This window comes from Colias philodice, chromosome 9, assembly GCF_061535455.1.
Source record: "Colias philodice isolate Cphi_HAF_F1 chromosome 9, ilColPhil1 Martin Lab GWU primary, whole genome shotgun sequence".
Lineage (NCBI taxonomy): Eukaryota > Metazoa > Arthropoda > Insecta > Lepidoptera > Pieridae > Colias > Colias philodice.
Window position 1 is genome coordinate 11183848 of NC_143094.1, and position 19682 is coordinate 11203529.

The 19682-nt window shown below is 33.6% G+C and overlaps 3 protein-coding genes across 3 annotated transcripts; 1 reads left to right on the forward strand and 2 right to left on the reverse strand.

Moving 5' to 3' along the window:
- Window positions 1-1542: 1542 nt before the first annotated feature.
- LOC149486140 (dynein axonemal intermediate chain 4) lies at window positions 1543-3744 on the forward strand. The gene has a single exon (XM_089698756.1). It carries the CDS (start codon window positions 1546-1548, stop codon window positions 3742-3744), a length of 2199 nt encoding a protein of 732 aa, XP_089554882.1. The 5' UTR covers window positions 1543-1545.
- Window positions 3745-3836: 92 nt separating this feature from the next.
- On the reverse strand, window positions 3837-7788 carry Rbsn-5 (Rabenosyn-5). The gene is made up of 6 exons (XM_089699468.1): window positions 7282-7788; window positions 6807-6954; window positions 5739-5956; window positions 5102-5296; window positions 4446-4700; window positions 3837-4042 (listed from the first exon to the last, which is right to left on the reverse strand). The coding sequence occupies exons 1-6, from the start codon at window positions 7702-7704 to the stop codon at window positions 3968-3970; spliced, it is 1314 nt and encodes a 437-aa protein (XP_089555594.1). The 5' UTR covers window positions 7705-7788; the 3' UTR covers window positions 3837-3967.
- A 2631-nt stretch (window positions 7789-10419) lies between these two features.
- On the reverse strand, window positions 10420-19554 carry LOC149486142 (tetratricopeptide repeat protein 27). The gene is made up of 12 exons (XM_089699474.1): window positions 19340-19554; window positions 18879-19258; window positions 18259-18517; window positions 17156-17390; window positions 16320-16544; window positions 15592-15763; window positions 15189-15264; window positions 14655-14829; window positions 13369-13555; window positions 12339-12511; window positions 11401-11548; window positions 10420-10695 (listed from the first exon to the last, which is right to left on the reverse strand). The coding sequence occupies exons 1-12, from the start codon at window positions 19401-19403 to the stop codon at window positions 10435-10437; spliced, it is 2355 nt and encodes a 784-aa protein (XP_089555600.1). The 5' UTR covers window positions 19404-19554; the 3' UTR covers window positions 10420-10434.
- Window positions 19555-19682: the final 128 nt, after the last annotated feature.

Sequence of the window (19682 nt, forward strand, 5' to 3'; positions counted from 1 at the left end):
TTTGAAAGATCTACAAATACACCAAACACCCAGAGTCAAAAAAGGACTTGGCTTACTCAGAAATTACTCATTACGAACTTAGGATCAACAAAGGTGGCTCCCTTATTCGGATTTGTATCTTTTTGCTCGTTTATCACTTTGAGATTTAAAAGCGAGGGGATATCAAGTCTAAATAAACGTTTGAAAATGACTAATCTTGTTATTCACGTTTTTCATAAAGTGATAATGATTTATACCAACTGGCTACATACGCACAACATCCTACTAAATATTATAGGTAAATACGAAGTTTATGAGGCTGGATGGATATTTGTTACGTGTTAAATTTGGTATGTAGGTAGCTGAAGACAGTATAAGACATAGGCTACCTGTTTTTATCCCAAAAATCCCACGAGAACGGGAACTATGCGGGTTTTCTTAGAAAATGCGCACGAAGCCGCGGGCGTAAATCTAGTATAGGTACGATAAAGTAGCAATGGAAAACAAGGCAAAGCGGGAAGAAATGGAGAGCCAGACGAAGCTTCGTGCATCAGCTAGATAAATGAGTATCCATACTGTAGTGTATTGTAATGAATTCATATAGGTACTTAAATAATAAACAGTAAGTCTAGACATTTCCTTGTAGGTAAGCCTAAAATATATTTTACTGCAAAGTAACCGGCGAGACTGATAATAGCAATATTAGTTCCAATTATAGCTTTATATCCGTATCTACTAAATCGTAATCAGATATTATAGTAGGTACCTATATAACGTAGTTCTTATAGAAATAATAAACTCTACAAAGATAGAGCAGACATTTAGGTAGTAAGATGTGCGCTCTATAAAAATACAGCTGTAAGTTTTTTATAGTAGGTATGCGGTTAATATCCAAGACCTACTTGCAATTCAATATCATGATACCTACGGAATATTTAAAGTTCAACGGCATTTTTTATTAAACACAATACTTACTTATAAGGAGTGATTACGATTTGCCTCCATTACAATTTACAGGCCAAGCGTGTGGGCGGAAGCGCGCTTCACAAAGCACGACGACACCAGTGCGATATGCTAGAGTACTCTTGACCGGGCATACAATTTATGCTAAGATTATTGAGATTGTTCTGCATAATAAGCTTTGTATGGACAAAATAAAATATGAAACAAAACCTAAAATAGATATTTTAGGGATAATTTTTAATGATCTCGTTTTATGTACCTATTCTCCAGAGTTGTTCAATTTTATCCCTGCAGGATATAATAGATTTTAGTTCGACTTACTTCATGATTAAGTATTGTGGAGTTTTATTTTTATTTTAAGGAATAAGTATATACCTAGTATGTAACCACATATGTAACAAAAATACCATTGCGGTCATTTGTTGATGTAGGCGAAAATAAATAGGTAGTTATATATACTTTTATAAAACTCATGTCAAATTGATAGCTTCTGATAGCTTCATATTTGAAGTGTTTATAAACATAATATTGTATTGCAATTACTCATAGAAAACGTTAATGCGTTTTGTTTTGCGTTAATTTGGGAAATTATTCTTCATCAAAATGTCGAACGAAGAGTCGGCTCAAGAATCTACCCAGGAGTCAACGGAACCAAGTTCCACCGCAACAACGGAACCTTCTAAATTAAGTATCGCAGAATCACTATCGAAAGTAAGTAAAGCCACATTTTCGTTTATGGAAAAAAGGCAAGCTCACAATGTATTTGAGGACGGCTTAGATATGACCCCAGATGATATAATTGATCCTGATTACGTGACGATGTTCGACACATTTTCACATGCCGCTTTTGAGAGCAAACCACGCGCTAGGAGCGACCTTGCACTCAAAGCTAAGTCGAAATCAGCAGCCGATATGGGCATGAAAGTTTACGCCACAACAATCTCCCTTGACGACATTCATATCGACCACACACAAAACACTGAAGAAGGCTTCGTCCCTGACGTCGACTTAGATAGAGCACCATCTGCTTTTTATTTACCAAAAGAATATCCAATCATGTCTTACCCACCAGAAATATTTATTGTTCTCAAAGAAACAGAAACTATGTTTATGTTTGAACTGCCGTGTTTTTCATATGAGAAATCAACCCCTGAAGGAGCAAAAGTCGAAGAGGAAAATGAATTTTATCAATATATAACTGTAGGGAAAGGTAGAAATAGGAAAATGGTAGTAGAGGAAACTCAAACCAAGGAATATGTTAGCCAGACTCGGCACACCTTAGCTACTAGACCTCAAAAGAAAAATGCTATAGTTTTTGCTTCGATGTGGGATATGCACGACACTTATTCAAAACTCGCAAACGTTAAAGCACCTGAAGAACCGGATGAGATGGTAATGTATCAATCTGCTGCTCCAACGCTACTGCGCAAGAAAACAAAGAAAGTAGAAAATGTTTCAGAAAAAAAGGGGAAAACATTTGATGATATAGCAACAAGCCCAGAATTTCTAGATGCCGTATTGTTGACAGAACGCGTTCTTTCTACGTTAGAATATTCTGATCAGCAGAAGAAGTTTAGAGGCCTGGTCACAATAGACCCTCTAGCACTAGACTTAGTTTATGTTTATACCATGAAGCCGCTTTGGACATTAGAATGTGAAGAGACTTCTAACAGACCAATCACAAGCATTTCCTTTAATCCTAAGAATAAAAATATTTTAGCAGTTGGTCATGGAAAGTACGCATATGCAGAACGATTCTCCGGCTTGGTGTGCATTTGGTGCACTAAAAATCCTTGCAAACCTGAAAGAATATACCATTTTCCAGATCCTCTTACTTCAGTAGCTTTTTCTGATAAAAATGCCAATTGGTTGGCATGTGGCTTTGCTAATGGCGATGTCCTAATATTAGATATAACATCATATCCTATTAAAACGATAGCAAAAAGCAAGCGGGATACTAATCCTTGTTTCGAGCCAATTTGGGCGTTGAGTTGGCGAAACATAGATAGAGACAATCAATATTTAATGACGACTTGTCAAGATGGGAGGATAAATAAATTCACAAGCACAAAGACGCATGATTTCATATGCACACCTATGATGCGAATATCGACAGTTGAAGGTCAAATGAAGGGGCTAGAAACACCGAAGCAATGTTTGAAAACAGACATTCCGATAACAAGATACCCAGCCGCACTTTGTATGAAGTGGCATCCTACAGTCGATCACGTTTATCTCGTAGGAACTGATGAAGGTTGCATCCACAAATGTTCGACGCATTATTTGAACCAGCACATGGACGTCTACAGAGCTCACTCCGGTCCAGTTTACAGCATGGAATATTCGCCATTCATGAATTCATTGCTGGTTTCGTGCGGCGCGGATAACGCAATTAGGTTATGGATAGAAGGGATGGACGATGTTATAATGACTTTGAATTGTCCGAGTGCCGTATTCGATATCGCTTTCTGTCCGATAAACTCGACCATTTTAATATCCGCAAGCGGTAATGTTCTATCCATATGGGATTTGCGCCGTAAAACTCATATGCCGTGTGCTGAATACACATTTCCACCCCAGGTGTCTCTAATGTATATTAAATTTTCGCCATCAGGCGATAATGTTTTTGTTGGAGATACGTCAGGCCGAGTACATACATTCCATTTAGAAGATACTCCAATACCGCCTTTCTATCAACGGCAATTATTGGATGAAGCGATAAAGAAAGCGTTATGTACTCGACCACAACTATTGAAGCAACTCGACAAATTGGAAAAATTGAAAGAAAAATATTCAAAGTGATGTCGAAATTTTTTTGATATTTTTTATGAATTAAGTACTTATGAAGATGCTGAATATATGATAAAAAAAGACGAAAATAATGTTATAATTTATTTATTATATTAGAATATTTTACATTTACTTAAATATATAAATATTACAATTATACTAAGTCTTGTATTCTTGGAATAATAAAAAGTGAACTTATACATAGATGATTAAAGATTTAAATAACAAATGTTGACTAGGACTTGTTTGAGAGCATTTGTAGTTGATATTCCTTCTTTAGTTCTTTGAGATTTGTTTCCAATATGGCCACCTGAAAAAAATTTTGCTTATAATAGACTATCGAAGCCTGAAATAAACGAAAAAGACGTGTGGCACTCGGGGACTGCCGCGGTAAAGCTATTGCATGCTATGCCTTCAAGCCACACCGTGTCCGCCGGAGTGGGGAGCGTGAGATTTTTTCGTTACGGAATTTCAGAATTCGGTCCCCGCGCTCAAGGCCCGCGATAGAAGCTATGCAATAGCTTAATAAAAAGGATATGATTCATATGGATGAAAAATTAAAATGCATAAAATTAACACCCATCCTACTTATTCCGCATTTCGTAATTTTTGTAAATCTAAATTTACATTCTAAAATGAACCACTGCACTTAATTCACAGTATAAAAATAACTTCTTAAAAACACAATGTTTTTTTATAATCTAACTACCCACCTCTTCAAACCTCAGTTCCTTCCGCGCTTCTCTAATATACTCCCTTATAATATTCATTTGTTCCAATATAGGGTTGTCATCATCATGCTCTATGTTATTGCTGGTACTTGCTCGCTCCATTTCCTTCCCTTCCCTTTCCCTTTCCACCCTTCTCCTCTCCATTTCCACTTGCTTTTGGGCCCTCGCGTATCGCTCTTTACGGACTTCCTCTATTTGTTCCTCAGTGGGTAACTTACGTAATGATAGTAGTTCTTCCTGAAAGACAATCATTGAATTATATAAGACAAAATTTATTTTTAAAGTTTATTTATTAATTAGTTGTTGTCTATGGCGGCTTCATTTGTTGAATTTGATGTTTTTAGTTTTATAGCATTCAAATGCTATATAAATATAAATTTTTAAAGAATAGAAAAATTTCGATCACAAGGCGGGATTCGAACCCGTACCATTTGATTCAGTGTTTAAATAGAATAATATTGAATTTAAAATAGCAGAAAAAAGAAGTTCCTGATGATTTAGATGGACTGAAATCATTGATTGCATTTCTTTGCAGTTAAACAATTTCGACGCAAATTGATCCAAGCTATTTTTTGATTCTATTGATACTAAGCACATAGTTATTAGTTACCAAGAAAACTTAAAAAAAAATCATTTACCTTAATATAATGTGCCGCTGCTTGTCTAACCGAGTTTTGCAGTCTTGCCTGCCTAGTGCCGGGCTGCACGGGAAAGCCCACAATCTGTTTGCTGAGCAGATCTATCCCTTCCGCTAATTTACCAATTTTACCGCGCATTGCGTTCACATCTTGTAGGTTGTATGTCGTCTCACCTTCGAAAAGGCTTTGACACATCTAAAATTATAGTAAAAAAAATAATTATTATATATAAATATCAATATTTTATGAAAAAATCTGAATTAATTTATGTTTGTTGTGTATTTAAATTATGGTGTAAAAGTAATAAACTTTTACGATTTAATTTAATCTTTTAATCACTCATACTCATATTACACAAGATCAAAAGTAGACAGGTATGTATTTATATCTGTAAATAATCTCAATTCATTCATAACCAAGTGCTGAATGTTCTCCTAGAACAGATTGCATTTATATTTTATACATACAAAAAAAAATTGTAAACAATTTTTGAAATGCTACTAAACAAAAAAGCATTTTATGTTAATTATGACCTAAGATTGTGTGGAACGGGTTTTTTTTTTCAAAATTTTTCATGTTGGATTTACATAGAAGCACTAACAAAAGCATAACAATTCTTATCATATGTTACAAACACCTTTTCATACATGGCCACAGCTGGCCCAGCCTGGTCCATCAGGCTCCTCATTTGCTCATATGCCGTCATTAACACGGTTTTAGCGTTTCGACTCTCTTGCACTTGCTTCCGTAGTTCTATCAAATTGTAGCAATGTTCACAGAGACGCAAGCCATTCTTCTCTGTTACTTCTTGACTTGGATTTGATGGCTGAGGAGCTGATGGGTCTATTATCGCTCCTGGAATTAAGAAAAAAATGTTGTGTGGTTTTATGAAACCACGGTAAAAGTGAAACTTAGGCACAAAATTATCGTATTTGTACGATAATTATCGTACGGTTCGACCGTCACGCGACATGCGCTACACAGACCAAAAAGTTTGAGACGATGTAATAAAAGTTTCACTTTAATAAATTATGATCTGTGTGTACTTGTAAAATAGGTTCATTTTATGTTTTTAATGCTACCAAGTCTGACTTTTAATACTATCTTTTTTTGAGCAATCATAGAATTCTTTCTATTCACTTTCAAAAGATTTTATATTTTGTTTAGTTAAATTTTTTTACATACCTACATGCCTGTAATGATTGTTGTTTTTACAAGAAATTTAATGTATAAAAAAAAGTATAATCAAGCTTGTTTTTTTCATTTTTGTTAAATTTATAAGAATTCCGTTGGACTATATAAGGAAACTAAATATATTCTCTATGAATAATAAATAAATCCTATTATAATACTACAATGTTACTTTGTTATTACTAATAATAGACTATGTACATGCTTCATATAATTTGAAACTAAGTATGCCTTAAAGTAGGCTTTGCTTATGTTTCTATTTAAAGACTATTTCTAGTTCTATTTAAAACTATGAGATATTGGTGATGGTAAGTTTTCCTATAATAAACAATCTAAAGAATATGAACTGTAATGAAAAGAAAAATTGTATAACCCGGTGTTTTTATTTTTATTTATAAAGGTAGCTGCAGCCCATATCTCAAAAAAAAATACTATTTATGGAACTTAAGTTCATTATAAGTTAAAGACAATTCAAAGTTATTTCCTAATAAAATACTGTATTTATTACACTTACTAGCTATATTAAGATCCAGAAATAGAGAGCAATCATGGCATAGTATGGAACCACAGAGGCGACAGTGGTGTTTCCTTCTCGTGATAGTGAATGACTTGGCACAGTTTGGACATAGCTTCACTGAAGATCCATCCAGCCAGGGCACAACCTTTTAATTATTTAACACATGTATGAGGGTTTAACATGAGTACAAAAAGTAGATGTATATAAGATTGTTAACACAGTGGAAGATACACATTGATATCATTTTTATGACATGTTTTTATATTGATGATGAAATTGTATGATAAGTAGGAATAAACTAACGAGGCCATAAGAGATGCTTATTGATTCTAATAAATTTGTACATACACAAACTATAAAAAAAAAACATATGCAATGGAAGCTATACTATGGAAGAAAAACAACATGCATTATAAGATTTCCTCGTTTTTTTGTTAATCTCTATACAATAGCAAACACTTAGATTACTCACTTCCTGTTCATGTTGTTTCCTTTGGCTAGCTTCATTTGGCATATTACAGATTAATTTGTCGAGTCTTATCAACAATTTGTTAGTTTCTGTAGCATATCGCTCCAGTCTTGCTGAACGGACGGCTCGGAAATAATCACTAGAGCTTCGGGACACACCTACTGTTTGTTCGTCGTCAAGGAAGACAAAATCTTGGGTATTCAGCTTTAACGCGCGGTCAAACGTCTCCTTCAAGTCGTTCTCGTCAGCGTTCAAGATTATCTTCTTCGCCTTACCAAATATATCCTTCAGAGACCGTAAGAGATCCTGCTCCTCTTCATGTTGACTTTCAAAGTGGCTAGTTAGTTGTGTTGCTGATTTTAGATCAGCTTTGCAAATTGGACAGAGAAATCCTTCCAAAATCTCGTCGTCGTTTGCTGTTGCCATTTTCAAGTAGCTCTTTTTTCACATTTCAAAGGAAACTTTAAAGTTTAAATCAAAAATTTATTTTCTTCGCTACTGAAAATTTAATTTAATCTGTCAACTGTCAGCTGTCATAAATGAACATTCGTTTTGACGTATAGGTTTGTCCTATAACCGGTTTTGTTTTATCGATATTTTAGTTGCATTCCGTGAGGCATATTCTAGGCAATTTTAGCTACCTACGCGGGATGATCAGTCACGGGTTATAATAATTTAAATGATTGTCTTGACTTAACATGCTCACTTTTGGTTAACGTTGTAGTATAACTTTTATAACGTTGAATTATCGATAACAAGGCTGAGACAAGGCTGAGACAAGGCTGAGACAAGGCTGAGACGGAACATCACTTTATTGTAAACAATGCAACTTTTTTGAAATGTACAATGTACATTCACATAATTAAAAATTGTTGTTTTCCGATTCCATCATCGAATCAGCTCTATGTCAGGATAATTTTTCATCGCTATCCAATTTACATATTATGTATACAAAATTTCAGCCGGGAAGTGAATCAAGTAACTTGCTAGATTTTCAATTAAGTCATCGAGATCAGACAAAAATGCTCATAAAATAAAAACTACTGAGCCTACCAGACTGAAATTTTTAAGGGACCAACTCGAACAAAAAAAGATCCTCCGCATCAAACAAAAAAAGAATCACGTACATCAGTTCAGAAACCTCGGCGTAATCGAATCAAACAAAAAAATTATATACCCGCCGAATTGATAACCTCCTCCTTTTTTTTGAAGTCGGTTAAAAAAAATTTAACATAAATATTACTTTGTATCAGAGACATCTAGTGGTAAATAGAAGAATCTAAGTAAATAATAACTACAGCCTCTTTCTAATAGATGGCGCTGTATTCAATTTCAATATTATACAATTCGATTCATGGAATATAATGCTAACACTCTAAGTAAAAATGTATAGTTAAATGTTTTAATAGATATTTAAATATTGCCGTAGCTGAAAACTTATATTATTAAATTAATTACTAGCTAACAACTACTAGCGCCATCTATATCAATATTAGATTAAATATATTTTACTGTGACATCTAGCGATGACTAGAAAAACTAATTATGTACAGTAATTACTGCTAGATTCTAATAGATGGCGCTGTTTTCAATTTCATAATTACCGTATTTTACGGAATAAAATGTAAACATTACAATATGGATGGCAAAAATCAGTGACATTAAATAAAAAAATGTACTGTTATTTTTTTATGTTTATTATAATATTGCTTTAGCGAAAAAGCTTAGCTTATTTATATAATTAAAACTAGTAGCGCCATCTACATTCATGTCCTATATTATTTATTTTATATCAGCGACATCTAGTGGTAACTAGAAGTATCAAAATAAAATAACTACAGCCTAGTTATAATAGATGGCGTTGTAATTAATAACATAACAATATTTGAAAATAAACAAATTCAGTTTTTTTTAATGAATGACAATGAAGTAATAGTGACTTTCAAGTAAGTTTGGAGAAAAACTATATCAGCACACATATCACATTCAAAAAAAGGTGTGTTAGTCCGGGATCCATCGCCCATTTTTGCAAGTGATTACTATCAAGCTAATTTTTCGTGAGTTATTTTGATGAGATGCCCAATAATTTCATGTACGAAACTCTCGATTGTGGTAGCTACCAGAGGAAAGAAGGATAAAATATTTTGATTTGATGGTTCTCAAATATTAATTACTAACTGAATGTTTTTCTTTGTTCAATCTCAAGATAATTATCTAAATTATTCGAAAAAATATTTGTCCTACAAAATCTATGGTTTGATCAGAGTCCCCCTTTCCAATGTGTATCGATAACGAAGTCATCATAAATGATTACTAACCAGCTGATTTTTTTATTTTCACTTATTTAATACTTATATAATTCAACAGACATATTGTCCTACAAATTGCGTAATAAATATTTGAGAACCGTCAAATAAAAAATTTTTATCCTTGTTACCTCTGTAAGCTACCACAATCGCGAGTTTCGTACATGAAATTATTGGGCATCTCATCAAAATAAAGCTACTCACGAAAAATTAGCTTGATAGTAATCACTTGCAAAAATGGGCGATGGATCCCGGACTATGTCAATTATTTACTATATTTAGTTTCCAAGATTTTTTTTATTTTTAATATTTGCCGCGAGATGGCGTAGCATTGTTTCAGTTGTTGAAAATGTACGGTCAGTAGGACCTGTGCAAATTTAGCAACCCATCAATGTAATTTTCTGTCGAAAATGACCTTAAATCTATAGGTATCCGTTAGTTTCTATAAGGTCGTACCATTTTTAGCAAATTTTGCTCAAACTGCAAGCACTCTAAATAAATGAAAAAATCTTATTCGAAAAGGGGTTTGGGTAAAGTTGGCGTCGTGATGAACTTTCGCGGCCAGTGTTGAAACTTGGATATTTTAAAAGAGCAGGAGATACATAATTAAAAGCTGAATTTAATATTTCACTAAAATCAAGCTGTCCAATAAAAGGCATAGTTTACTTGTGTGTACTGGTTTAGCTATCGGTTTAAATTTTGGCGACAGCGGTTTTCATACTAATTATGACAGTATAGCACTTCTAGTGTCTTTTTATTTAGATTTCTATGACTTCTATTTGTTCTGTGTATACTACCAAGGGTGTAATTAATTTACTTATTACAAGGGACAACACAAATAAAACACCATTTACATTACAGATTTCATATATTCAGTGGTATTATTAAATTCTTCCCTTAAATCTTCAAGATCGGAGTCCGGCCATATTTGCCTTTCAATGACCCTTATAACCGCTTGTGCTGATAACCGTGCGGACGACAGTTGCTGATCAGCTTGAAGTATTTCTTTATCCAAAGCTTCCTTTCGCCCTTTCACACTGTATTCAAGTAAGTCTCGAGTTAGGGCTATCACTTTCTTGCATTGTTCTGGGTCGTTCGTCCAGTTTCCATTCTGTTATAAAAAATGAAATTTAGTTATATTATAAAAAAAAAACATAATCTTTATTATGTTTTTTTTTTATAATATAACTAAATTTTTAAAAAACATAATCTTTATTTCTTTTATTATCTTCTATCTATATTTATAATCTTTATCATTAAAAAACATAATCTTTATTATGTTTTTTTTGAAGAGTCCTCCACCTCAAAACCAGGGCGTTAAGGCGCGAAACCAGGAAACTTTTGAAGTCCAAGGTCCGTTTTGGTTCATTGCGCCGTTGAAGTAAGTATGTATTAGTAATCTATACTAATATTATAAAGCTGAAGAGTTTGTTTGTTTGTTTGTTTGAACGCACTAATCTCGGGAACTACTGGTCCGATTTGAAAAATTCTTTCGGTGTTAGATAGCCCATTTATCGAGGAAGGTTATACGCTATATTTCATCACGCTACTTGCAACAGGAGTGGAGCCACGGGGGTGAAACCGCGCGGAGCAGCTAGTAGTTAGATAATGATATGAATAATGATATAATACAAATTATGAAATTATTTTTTCGAGAGACTATATCTGTTCTTGTATTATGCTTTTACTTAAATAGTTTTCCGAATTTTCACAGTAGGTATGTAGATAAAATTACCAAATCCCATTTCATTTTTTAAGGAAAAGATGCATAGAGAAAATGACGAAATATGCGTAAATCAGGCGAACATTTATTTACCTGTGTAGCGCATCTATAAGCTCTTAGCAGTCGCTGAGCCTTTAGCAAATATGTAGGACTGATGTCAACGTACAACCGCCATATCTTTTCATTGTTCGGATGCACTGATGTTATTCTACCAAAAAGTTTAAGAACACGATTCAGCAATCTGAAATAAAACATTTTGTATAACATAATATAAAAACTGTCTTCCTTGTTAGTTTTTTAGCGGTGGAGTGCATTTCTAGCAGTCATAATAAATTGTTTTTTACTAACATAATTTTTAAGTTATTAATTGTTACTAACAAAATCAGTCCTGGTTACTTGACTAAATGAATGAATTATAATTATAATTATAAAAACTGTAACCTAAAAAAGACGTGTGTCACTCGGGGACTGCCGCGGTAAAGCTATTGCATGCTATGCCTTCAAGCCACACCTCCGCCCGTCGGGGTGGGGAGCGTGAGGTTTTTTCGTTACGGAATTTCTCGATTGGGTCCCCGCGCTCAAGGCCCGCGATAGAAGCTATGCAATAGCTTAATAATGCTTTCGAGATTTAACCTCGATAAAAATGAGATAGTGACGCGCGAGAAAAATCATTTTTTTCAGAAGATGCAAATGGCATAATTTTTGGTATACTTAAAAAAAATATTAACTATTTATACGTAGCTCATTAATAATTAACGATAAGAAATAGGCGATTGGTTTAATAATTAATTAGAGACTATATTCAATACATATTTCCATAGGAATAAAATTTCCAAATAGACATATTAAAATTGACATATAGTTGAAAATACCCTCCATTTCGTACATAACTAAAAAAATCGTTACAATTTATCATTACTCCGTTAACTTGCTCTGTAGATTCAGGATCCGCGGATGACGTCATCGAAACGAACCATCGTTACACTTTCCAGTATTCTCCTATAGTTATGAAAATAAATAAAAAACCTCACCTAGCATTACTATGTTCATCACCATCATCAGCCGTCACAATCGCACGCACCAACAGCACTAACACTTCCACATCATCGAACTTGTTCCGCAGATCCAGGATCCGGTGGACCCCGCGGATGACGTCATCGTATTGGCCAACCGATGCGCTCACTAGTACCACATTCTCCCATAGCTGAGAAAAAAATATCACTATTTATTGAAGTGAAACTTCTTTATCGGGGTTGGACAAAAATTTAGTGTAACATTTTTGCGTTACGCCGTACGCGTGACATTTTTGCGTTACGCCGTACGCGTAACATTTTTGCGTTACGCCATACTCGTGACATTTTAAGGTCATAAAGAAGTTTCACTTCTTACGTGTGTACTCTAGTACACGCATACATTTTTTTTAACTATTTATTGTAACACACCATTTAACATAACAATGTACAGTATATATTATAGTTGTATGGATGTGAGGTAAAGTACAAAAGGTGACTGTATCGCTTAAAAGCGATTTCTTCCATGCCACTACTTAGTATAAAACAAAGTCGTTCTCTGTCCCTATGTATGCTTACATCTTTAAAACTACGCAGCGGAATTTGATGCGTTTTTTTTCTAATAGATAGAGTTATTTAAGAGGAGGGTTTTAGTATATAATTTATTAGGTTTTAGACTAACTACATATATAAATAAAAAAATATATATTTGATGAACCATTATTTGTTTTATTTTTAAATAACATTTAGATTTGTTGATGATTTTTTTTACATGAGACAGGATTCTAAGTGCAGCATCATATTATTATAAACTAGCTTTCCGCCCGCGGCCTCGCCCGCATTTTCAAAGATAAACCCGCATAGTTCCCGTTCCCGTGGGATTTCCAGGATAAAACCTATCCTATGTGTTAATCTAAGTTACCCTCTATATGTGTGCTAAAATTCATTGTAATCGGTTCAGTAGTTTTTGCGTGAAAGAGTAACAAACATCCATACATCCATACAAACTTTCACATTTATAATATTATATAATAGGAATAGGATAACAAACCTTCCAATTATCATAGTTAAGTTTGACAGCTTCCATCAAGGCCCTATAAGCCCTATGCTTATCGCCCTGGCTCACATACACTTTGGCCAAGTTGTTCCACGCTTCGAACGAGTTCGGCTGCAGGTATGTGTATCGTCTGTACGCTGTGGCTGATTTCTCCCAGTTCTCTGTTGATAGTGCGGCGAAACTAGAAACAAGAATAATTTTTTTTTTATTTTTTGAAGTTAAACTTCTTTATCGAGGTTGGAAAAAAATTTTGTGTAACATTTTTCCGTTACGCGCCATCTTGTTTTTATCCCTACCACGCGTGATTGACGTATTTCTGTAAAGTTGCATATAGTAAATTATTTATTGAAAAATAAGGTCATAAAGAAGTTTCACTTCTTACGTGTGTACACTAGTACACGCACACATTTGTTAATTTTATTTTTTTTTAATGACTGACCGGTTGGCTTGGTTGGTAGTGACCCTTCCAAACTACAGGTCGTGCGTTCGATTCCCACCCAGGGTAAATATTTGTGTGATGAACATAGATGTTTCCTCTGTGTCTGGGTGTAAATTATCTATATTTAAGTATTTATTTAAAATTGCATATGTATGTTTATCAGCCACCTGGTTTCCACAAGCGAAAGCTTAGTATGGGATCAGATCATGCCGTGTGTGAAAATTGTCCAGAAATATTTATTTATTTATTTAATGAATGTTAGTCTATGGAGATCTTTTACAAGTACTATGTACTTTGGTATTATTAGAATGATATGGAAAACCATAATGAGAAATCAATAGTATATCAATCACTTTTACATTATTGGCATTACAAATTGTATTACCAACCATTGACATTTATTACATATCAAAACTAGATAGAGATCTAAAAAAATTATATCAACTAAACTAAAATAGATTCAAGATCGTTCTAATTAAAAAAAATATGAGTACTATATAAAAATTTACCACAAGTAACAAAAATAATAACAAAGACATTTTTAAAGGTGGCAGAGAGACAGATAGACGCGGGTTCGAATCCCGCCTTGTGCAGAGCATAAAGCATTAGAATACTATAAAACTGAATATCATCACTACATAGTATAAAACAAAGTCGCTTTCTCTGTCCCTATGTCCCTTTGTACGCTTAAATCTTTAAAAATACGCGACGGATTTTGATCCGGTTTTTTTTAATAGATAGAGTGGTTCAAGAGGAAGGTTTTAGTATATAATTTATTAGGTTTTAGACAAAGCGGGCGAAGCCGCGGGCGGTAAGCTAGTTAAAAATAATAGCCACATACCCCATCCTCATCCAGACATTTTCTTGTAAAGGATTGATTTCAACCGACTTCTCGAAATGAGGCAAGCACTCTGCATACTGTTTGCGATCAAACAGATAATTACCCCAGTGCCTTTGAGCTCTACTGCTCTTTTGTTGGGAGAACTCCCATGCTGTTTGATAGCAGTTTACGTCATCTGAAAATAATACAGAATATTACGTAAAGATTTTGAAATGTTGTGTTGCAAACATCATTTTATGAAAAAAAAAGACCTACATACCAAAAAAAACGTCTATATCTATATAATATATAAAAATGAAACCCGTTTTCTTTGGTCACGGCATCACACGTGAACGGGTGGACCGATTTCGTTAATTTTTTTTGTTATTGTATTCCTTGAAGTACGAGGATGGTTCTTATGTAGAGAAAACGTAAATATGTACGGGCGAAGCCAGGACCGCTAGTTACTAAATAATTTTCAAAACATTATTTTTATTTTGTGTGGTGTATAACAATTTCACATTGAACTTATTGTGTAGTTAAATATGATCTTACCAGTAGCATCTCCAAGAAGGCAGTATAGCTTGACAGTTGGATTGATATCTATTTGCTGCTGAATTACTTCTGCAGCCTGGAAAAACAAAATTTAATTAACTTATATTTATAGTAAGTATATAAAGTTACAATTACAATGAATGATTATGAATTATCACAATTCACAGTCACGATTATAAATTATCACAGTCAGTAATTAACCTACTACCTCTAAAGTAATAATCCAGATCACTAACCCCTATTTCAATCGAAAATTAACACATAAAGCTGTTGTTTTAGAGTAGTTTCATAACAAAATTGTCAATTACGAAATCAATTCATCATCAAATCATATAACATCATGTGATCACCAAAAAATGAACTTAAAATTTTATGCAACGAAAAAAAATGTACAAAAACTTACCTTATGTCTCAACTGCAACATAGTATAGCAAACAATGACATCCTCCCACAGTTCCAATTTGAGATATTCTTCCAGCGCCGCTTTCACTAGACCGAGGCTGAGATACAAGTCGGCCAACTGTTGCCGCCAGGTCCACGCTGGCGAGAGACCGGACGCCCATAGGTAAGAAAGGCTGGTAATAAAACATAAACCATTAGTTATTTTTTTCAGAATATTTTTTTCTGAAAGATGTTATAATGTTTTTGGGCTATTTTTAAGGTATGGTTATAGCGTATGCGATACATCGGCCAACTGTTGCTGCCACGTCCATGCCTGCGAGATGCCAGATGCCCATAGATATGATAAGCTGAGTTTTTAGACAAAAATATATGTATCAATAAAAAATATTTTTTATTTTTTCTCCGTTGCTCTGTTCCTGGAAACTGTAGTTCTCCAAATCAAAATATAGCAATGCTCTTAATAAAATGATTCTAACTTCGTGTCTGTTTTATTTTTTAGCAAAATGTTTATTGTACGGACTTCATTAATGAATTATTTGCCAAATTATTTTAGTTCTTAGTGTAAAATTGAATAATTGCATTATCTATCGAAAAATAAAATGTAAAAAAGGAAAATTTGTATTTTTTATGCATTCATTTTTTACCATTTGAAATAAATAACACAGCACAACATAAAATTTAGTGTCACCTATCACTAGAAGACAAAAAATCCAAAAAAATAACCCTCACCGATTAGTAGGAGTCACTCCAGTCTTATCGTTAACAATAGCCTCACACTGCAGCATGGCTCGCTCCACACTTCTCTTATGTTTAGCTTCAAGCTTGCAACGGAACAATAGAGCCGCTACTCGTGTGGACCAAGGGCCATTCTTCTGGTTGTTCACCGCATCAATGTATGGACGTAGTTCTTCATGTAGGAGATCGTCTTTGGGCTGCGATTTTAGGAGGTATTGCCTATAAGGACAAAGAGAAGACATTTTTTAACGTTTTTGATATTTATTATTGAATTACGGCAATTAGAATTTATAGCTTACTAGCTTTCCGCCCGCGGCTTCGCACGCGTTTTCAAAGAAAAACCCGTTCCCGTAGGATTTCCGGGATAAAACCTATCCTATGGCCTTTCTCGGGTATCAAAATATCTCTATACCAAATTTCATGCAAATTGGTTCAGTAGTTAAGGCGTGATTGAGTAACAGACAGACAGACAGAGTTACTTTCGCATTTATAATATTAGTACGGATATGATTGAAATATTTTTTTGTTTGAATAATAATTGAGTAGATTACATTGCAACAAAGAAGTTCTAAAATCAGTTTCCCTGGAAACTTATATGTAAGATACTTTAATGATATTATAGCAAATACTGACATATTTTTACATAAATGGAAACAAATTGAATCAAAGTTAACTTTTAATAAGTTACTAGTACTTACACATAATCTAGATAAACTAGATTAGTATCTAAATTGTTCTACAATGTACTCAAACTGTAATTGTAACTAAAATTGTATATTGTAATGGAACAAATAAAGCTTTATTTATTTATTTTATTTTATTTTACTTACGCATGCAACAAACACAACGTCTGCTCCAGACTAGGCAGGTCTGCCTCATTGATCTTTTCGTTAAAAGCGATCTTATTTAACCGCACGTCATCTTGTAGTTCCACATCAGGAGGTAGCTCTGAATTACCGTGAGTTTCCTCTGCTGGTGTTCGCTCAATGTTGGTGTCCAGTTCACTGGTAAGAGCCAATTGCGGTAATGCCTTCTGTTGGAACTTTGTTCTTTTTCCCAATACACCTGAAACAAATACATATTATTTGGTTTTCTTAAATGTATCTATAGTATTCCTATTAATATCATAAATGAGAAAGTTTGTGAGGATGGATGTATGTGTAGGTGTGTATGTTTGTTACTCATTCACGTAAATACTACAAAACCGATAATGAAATTTAGCACACATATAGAGGGTAACTTGGATTAACACATAGGATAGTTCATAGGTTTTATCCCGGAAATCCAACAGAAAAAATAATTAATTGATACTATCATAAAGCAAAAGTTAGGCATTATCATCTTAATACTATTATAAAGGCGAAAGTTTGTATGGATGTTTGTTACTCTTTCACGTAAAAACTACTGAACCGATTACAATGAAATTTAGCACACATATAGAGGGTAACTTGGATTAACACATAGGATAGGTCATAGGTTTTATCCCGGAAATCCAACAGAAAAAATAATTAATTGATACTATCATAAAGCAAAAGTTAGGCATTATCATCTTAATACTATTATAAAGGCGAAAGTTTGTATGGATGTTTGTTACTCTTTCACGTAAAAACTACTGAACCGATTACAATGAAATTTAGCACACATATAGAGGGTAACTTGGATTAACACATAGATAGGTTTTATCCCGGAAATCCCACGGGAACGGGAACTATGCGGGTTTTCCTTTGAAAACGCGGGCGAAGCCGCGGGCGGAAATCTAGTTGCACTTATTTCACAAATCAATTTAATTATTTTATTCATGTCTCAACTGTTCTGTACTGTCTGTTAATTTAGTTTTCAAGAAAAAACACTTGATATGTTATTTTTTACTCCAAGAAAATATATTAATTTGAAAATTTAAAATTCATTTATCATTAAATGAAAGTTCACTCACCTGTCAATTCCAATTTCAAGCCAGAAATTTTCATTGCCCTTTGAAGATGGCTTTCCACCTGTTGTATCCTATCATACGCTAGATATGCTTGCGCCAATTCTAAGTTGAGCAATGTAAGAAGGTTACAATCTGTTAACTTTAACGAGAAGTTAGATAACTTAGCGGCTATTAAATCTATGTCAATGAATAAACTTGCACTGTTGTCTTCCAATACTCTTTGGTGAACAATTTTACTTCTAAGTAACCACCAGTTGTATAGCTGTAATTAAATGAAGAAATATTTTAGATATGCGACACAATTTTTTAACATTATTTTAATTTTTTAACAGTATTCTAGAAGGCAGATGAGACGCTGGTCTCTTTGCCTACATAATTTTAAGTCTGATAAAAGTAATTAATATTAATCTGATAAAAGTCTTGCGACTGATTGCAGATCACAATAGGGAAAAAAATATATATATATATATTTTAATAGGTATAATCAGGTTTTGTAAGATCATGTTAATCCATCAGGCCCCGGATTCACAAACAAAATAGAAAATCTATTGTGTCGCGGTCGGATCTTGCCGCTCGGTGGTTGAGAGGTTAATGTAAAATAGATTATCAAGAAAAGTCCTTACCATATTAGAATTAATGTGGCACAATGCAGAAAATATCTGTATTGAGAAATATAAGAGCTCTGGATAAACAATATTATTGTATATTGGCTCAGAATCAGTCTGCAATAGTGTAGATACATTTATGTTTTTCGGCCATTCTGTTTTGAAAAACTCTTCCGAATTATATTCTTTTGGATGGGGATTCCAATTTTTTTCACAAAAAGTAAGTAATGCACCAACACCCATTTGAAAGATAGCATGTAAGTTATTTTCATCATCCTTATACCGTTTTAATAAGTTCTTCATATCATCATTATCCAGGTTAGATAATAATTCTTTGCATAAATTCACATTTTCTACACACCACTGACCACTCCAAAGATTTTTTAATAATACAGGCTCTGTGAAAAATAATTGATTATTAAACATTACTAAACTTTTCGGTTATTTAACTTGAAATATTGGAAGAATAAGGTACTAACCTGAATCACTAATTTCTGCATCAAAATTGCAAAGAAATAAAATATCATTTTTTTCTAAACTCATTTTGAAGTCTTGTATTCAAATTATCTCTCTGTATAAGTCTCTTCTTCAGTGTTATTTATATTAAAATTTAAAATTAAAAAACCAGTCATATGTAGTTTTCACATAAGGTTTTCAGTAAACAAGTATAATAATGTGCGACGTGCGAATGACAATTGACATATGATTGTGACATTTGTTTGAGCTTGAGCCTGACAAAATATATAAAAAAAATAAATCACATCGCACCTTTCGCACCTTAGATCATTAGCATCATTTATTACGTAGTAACTAATACTTAAT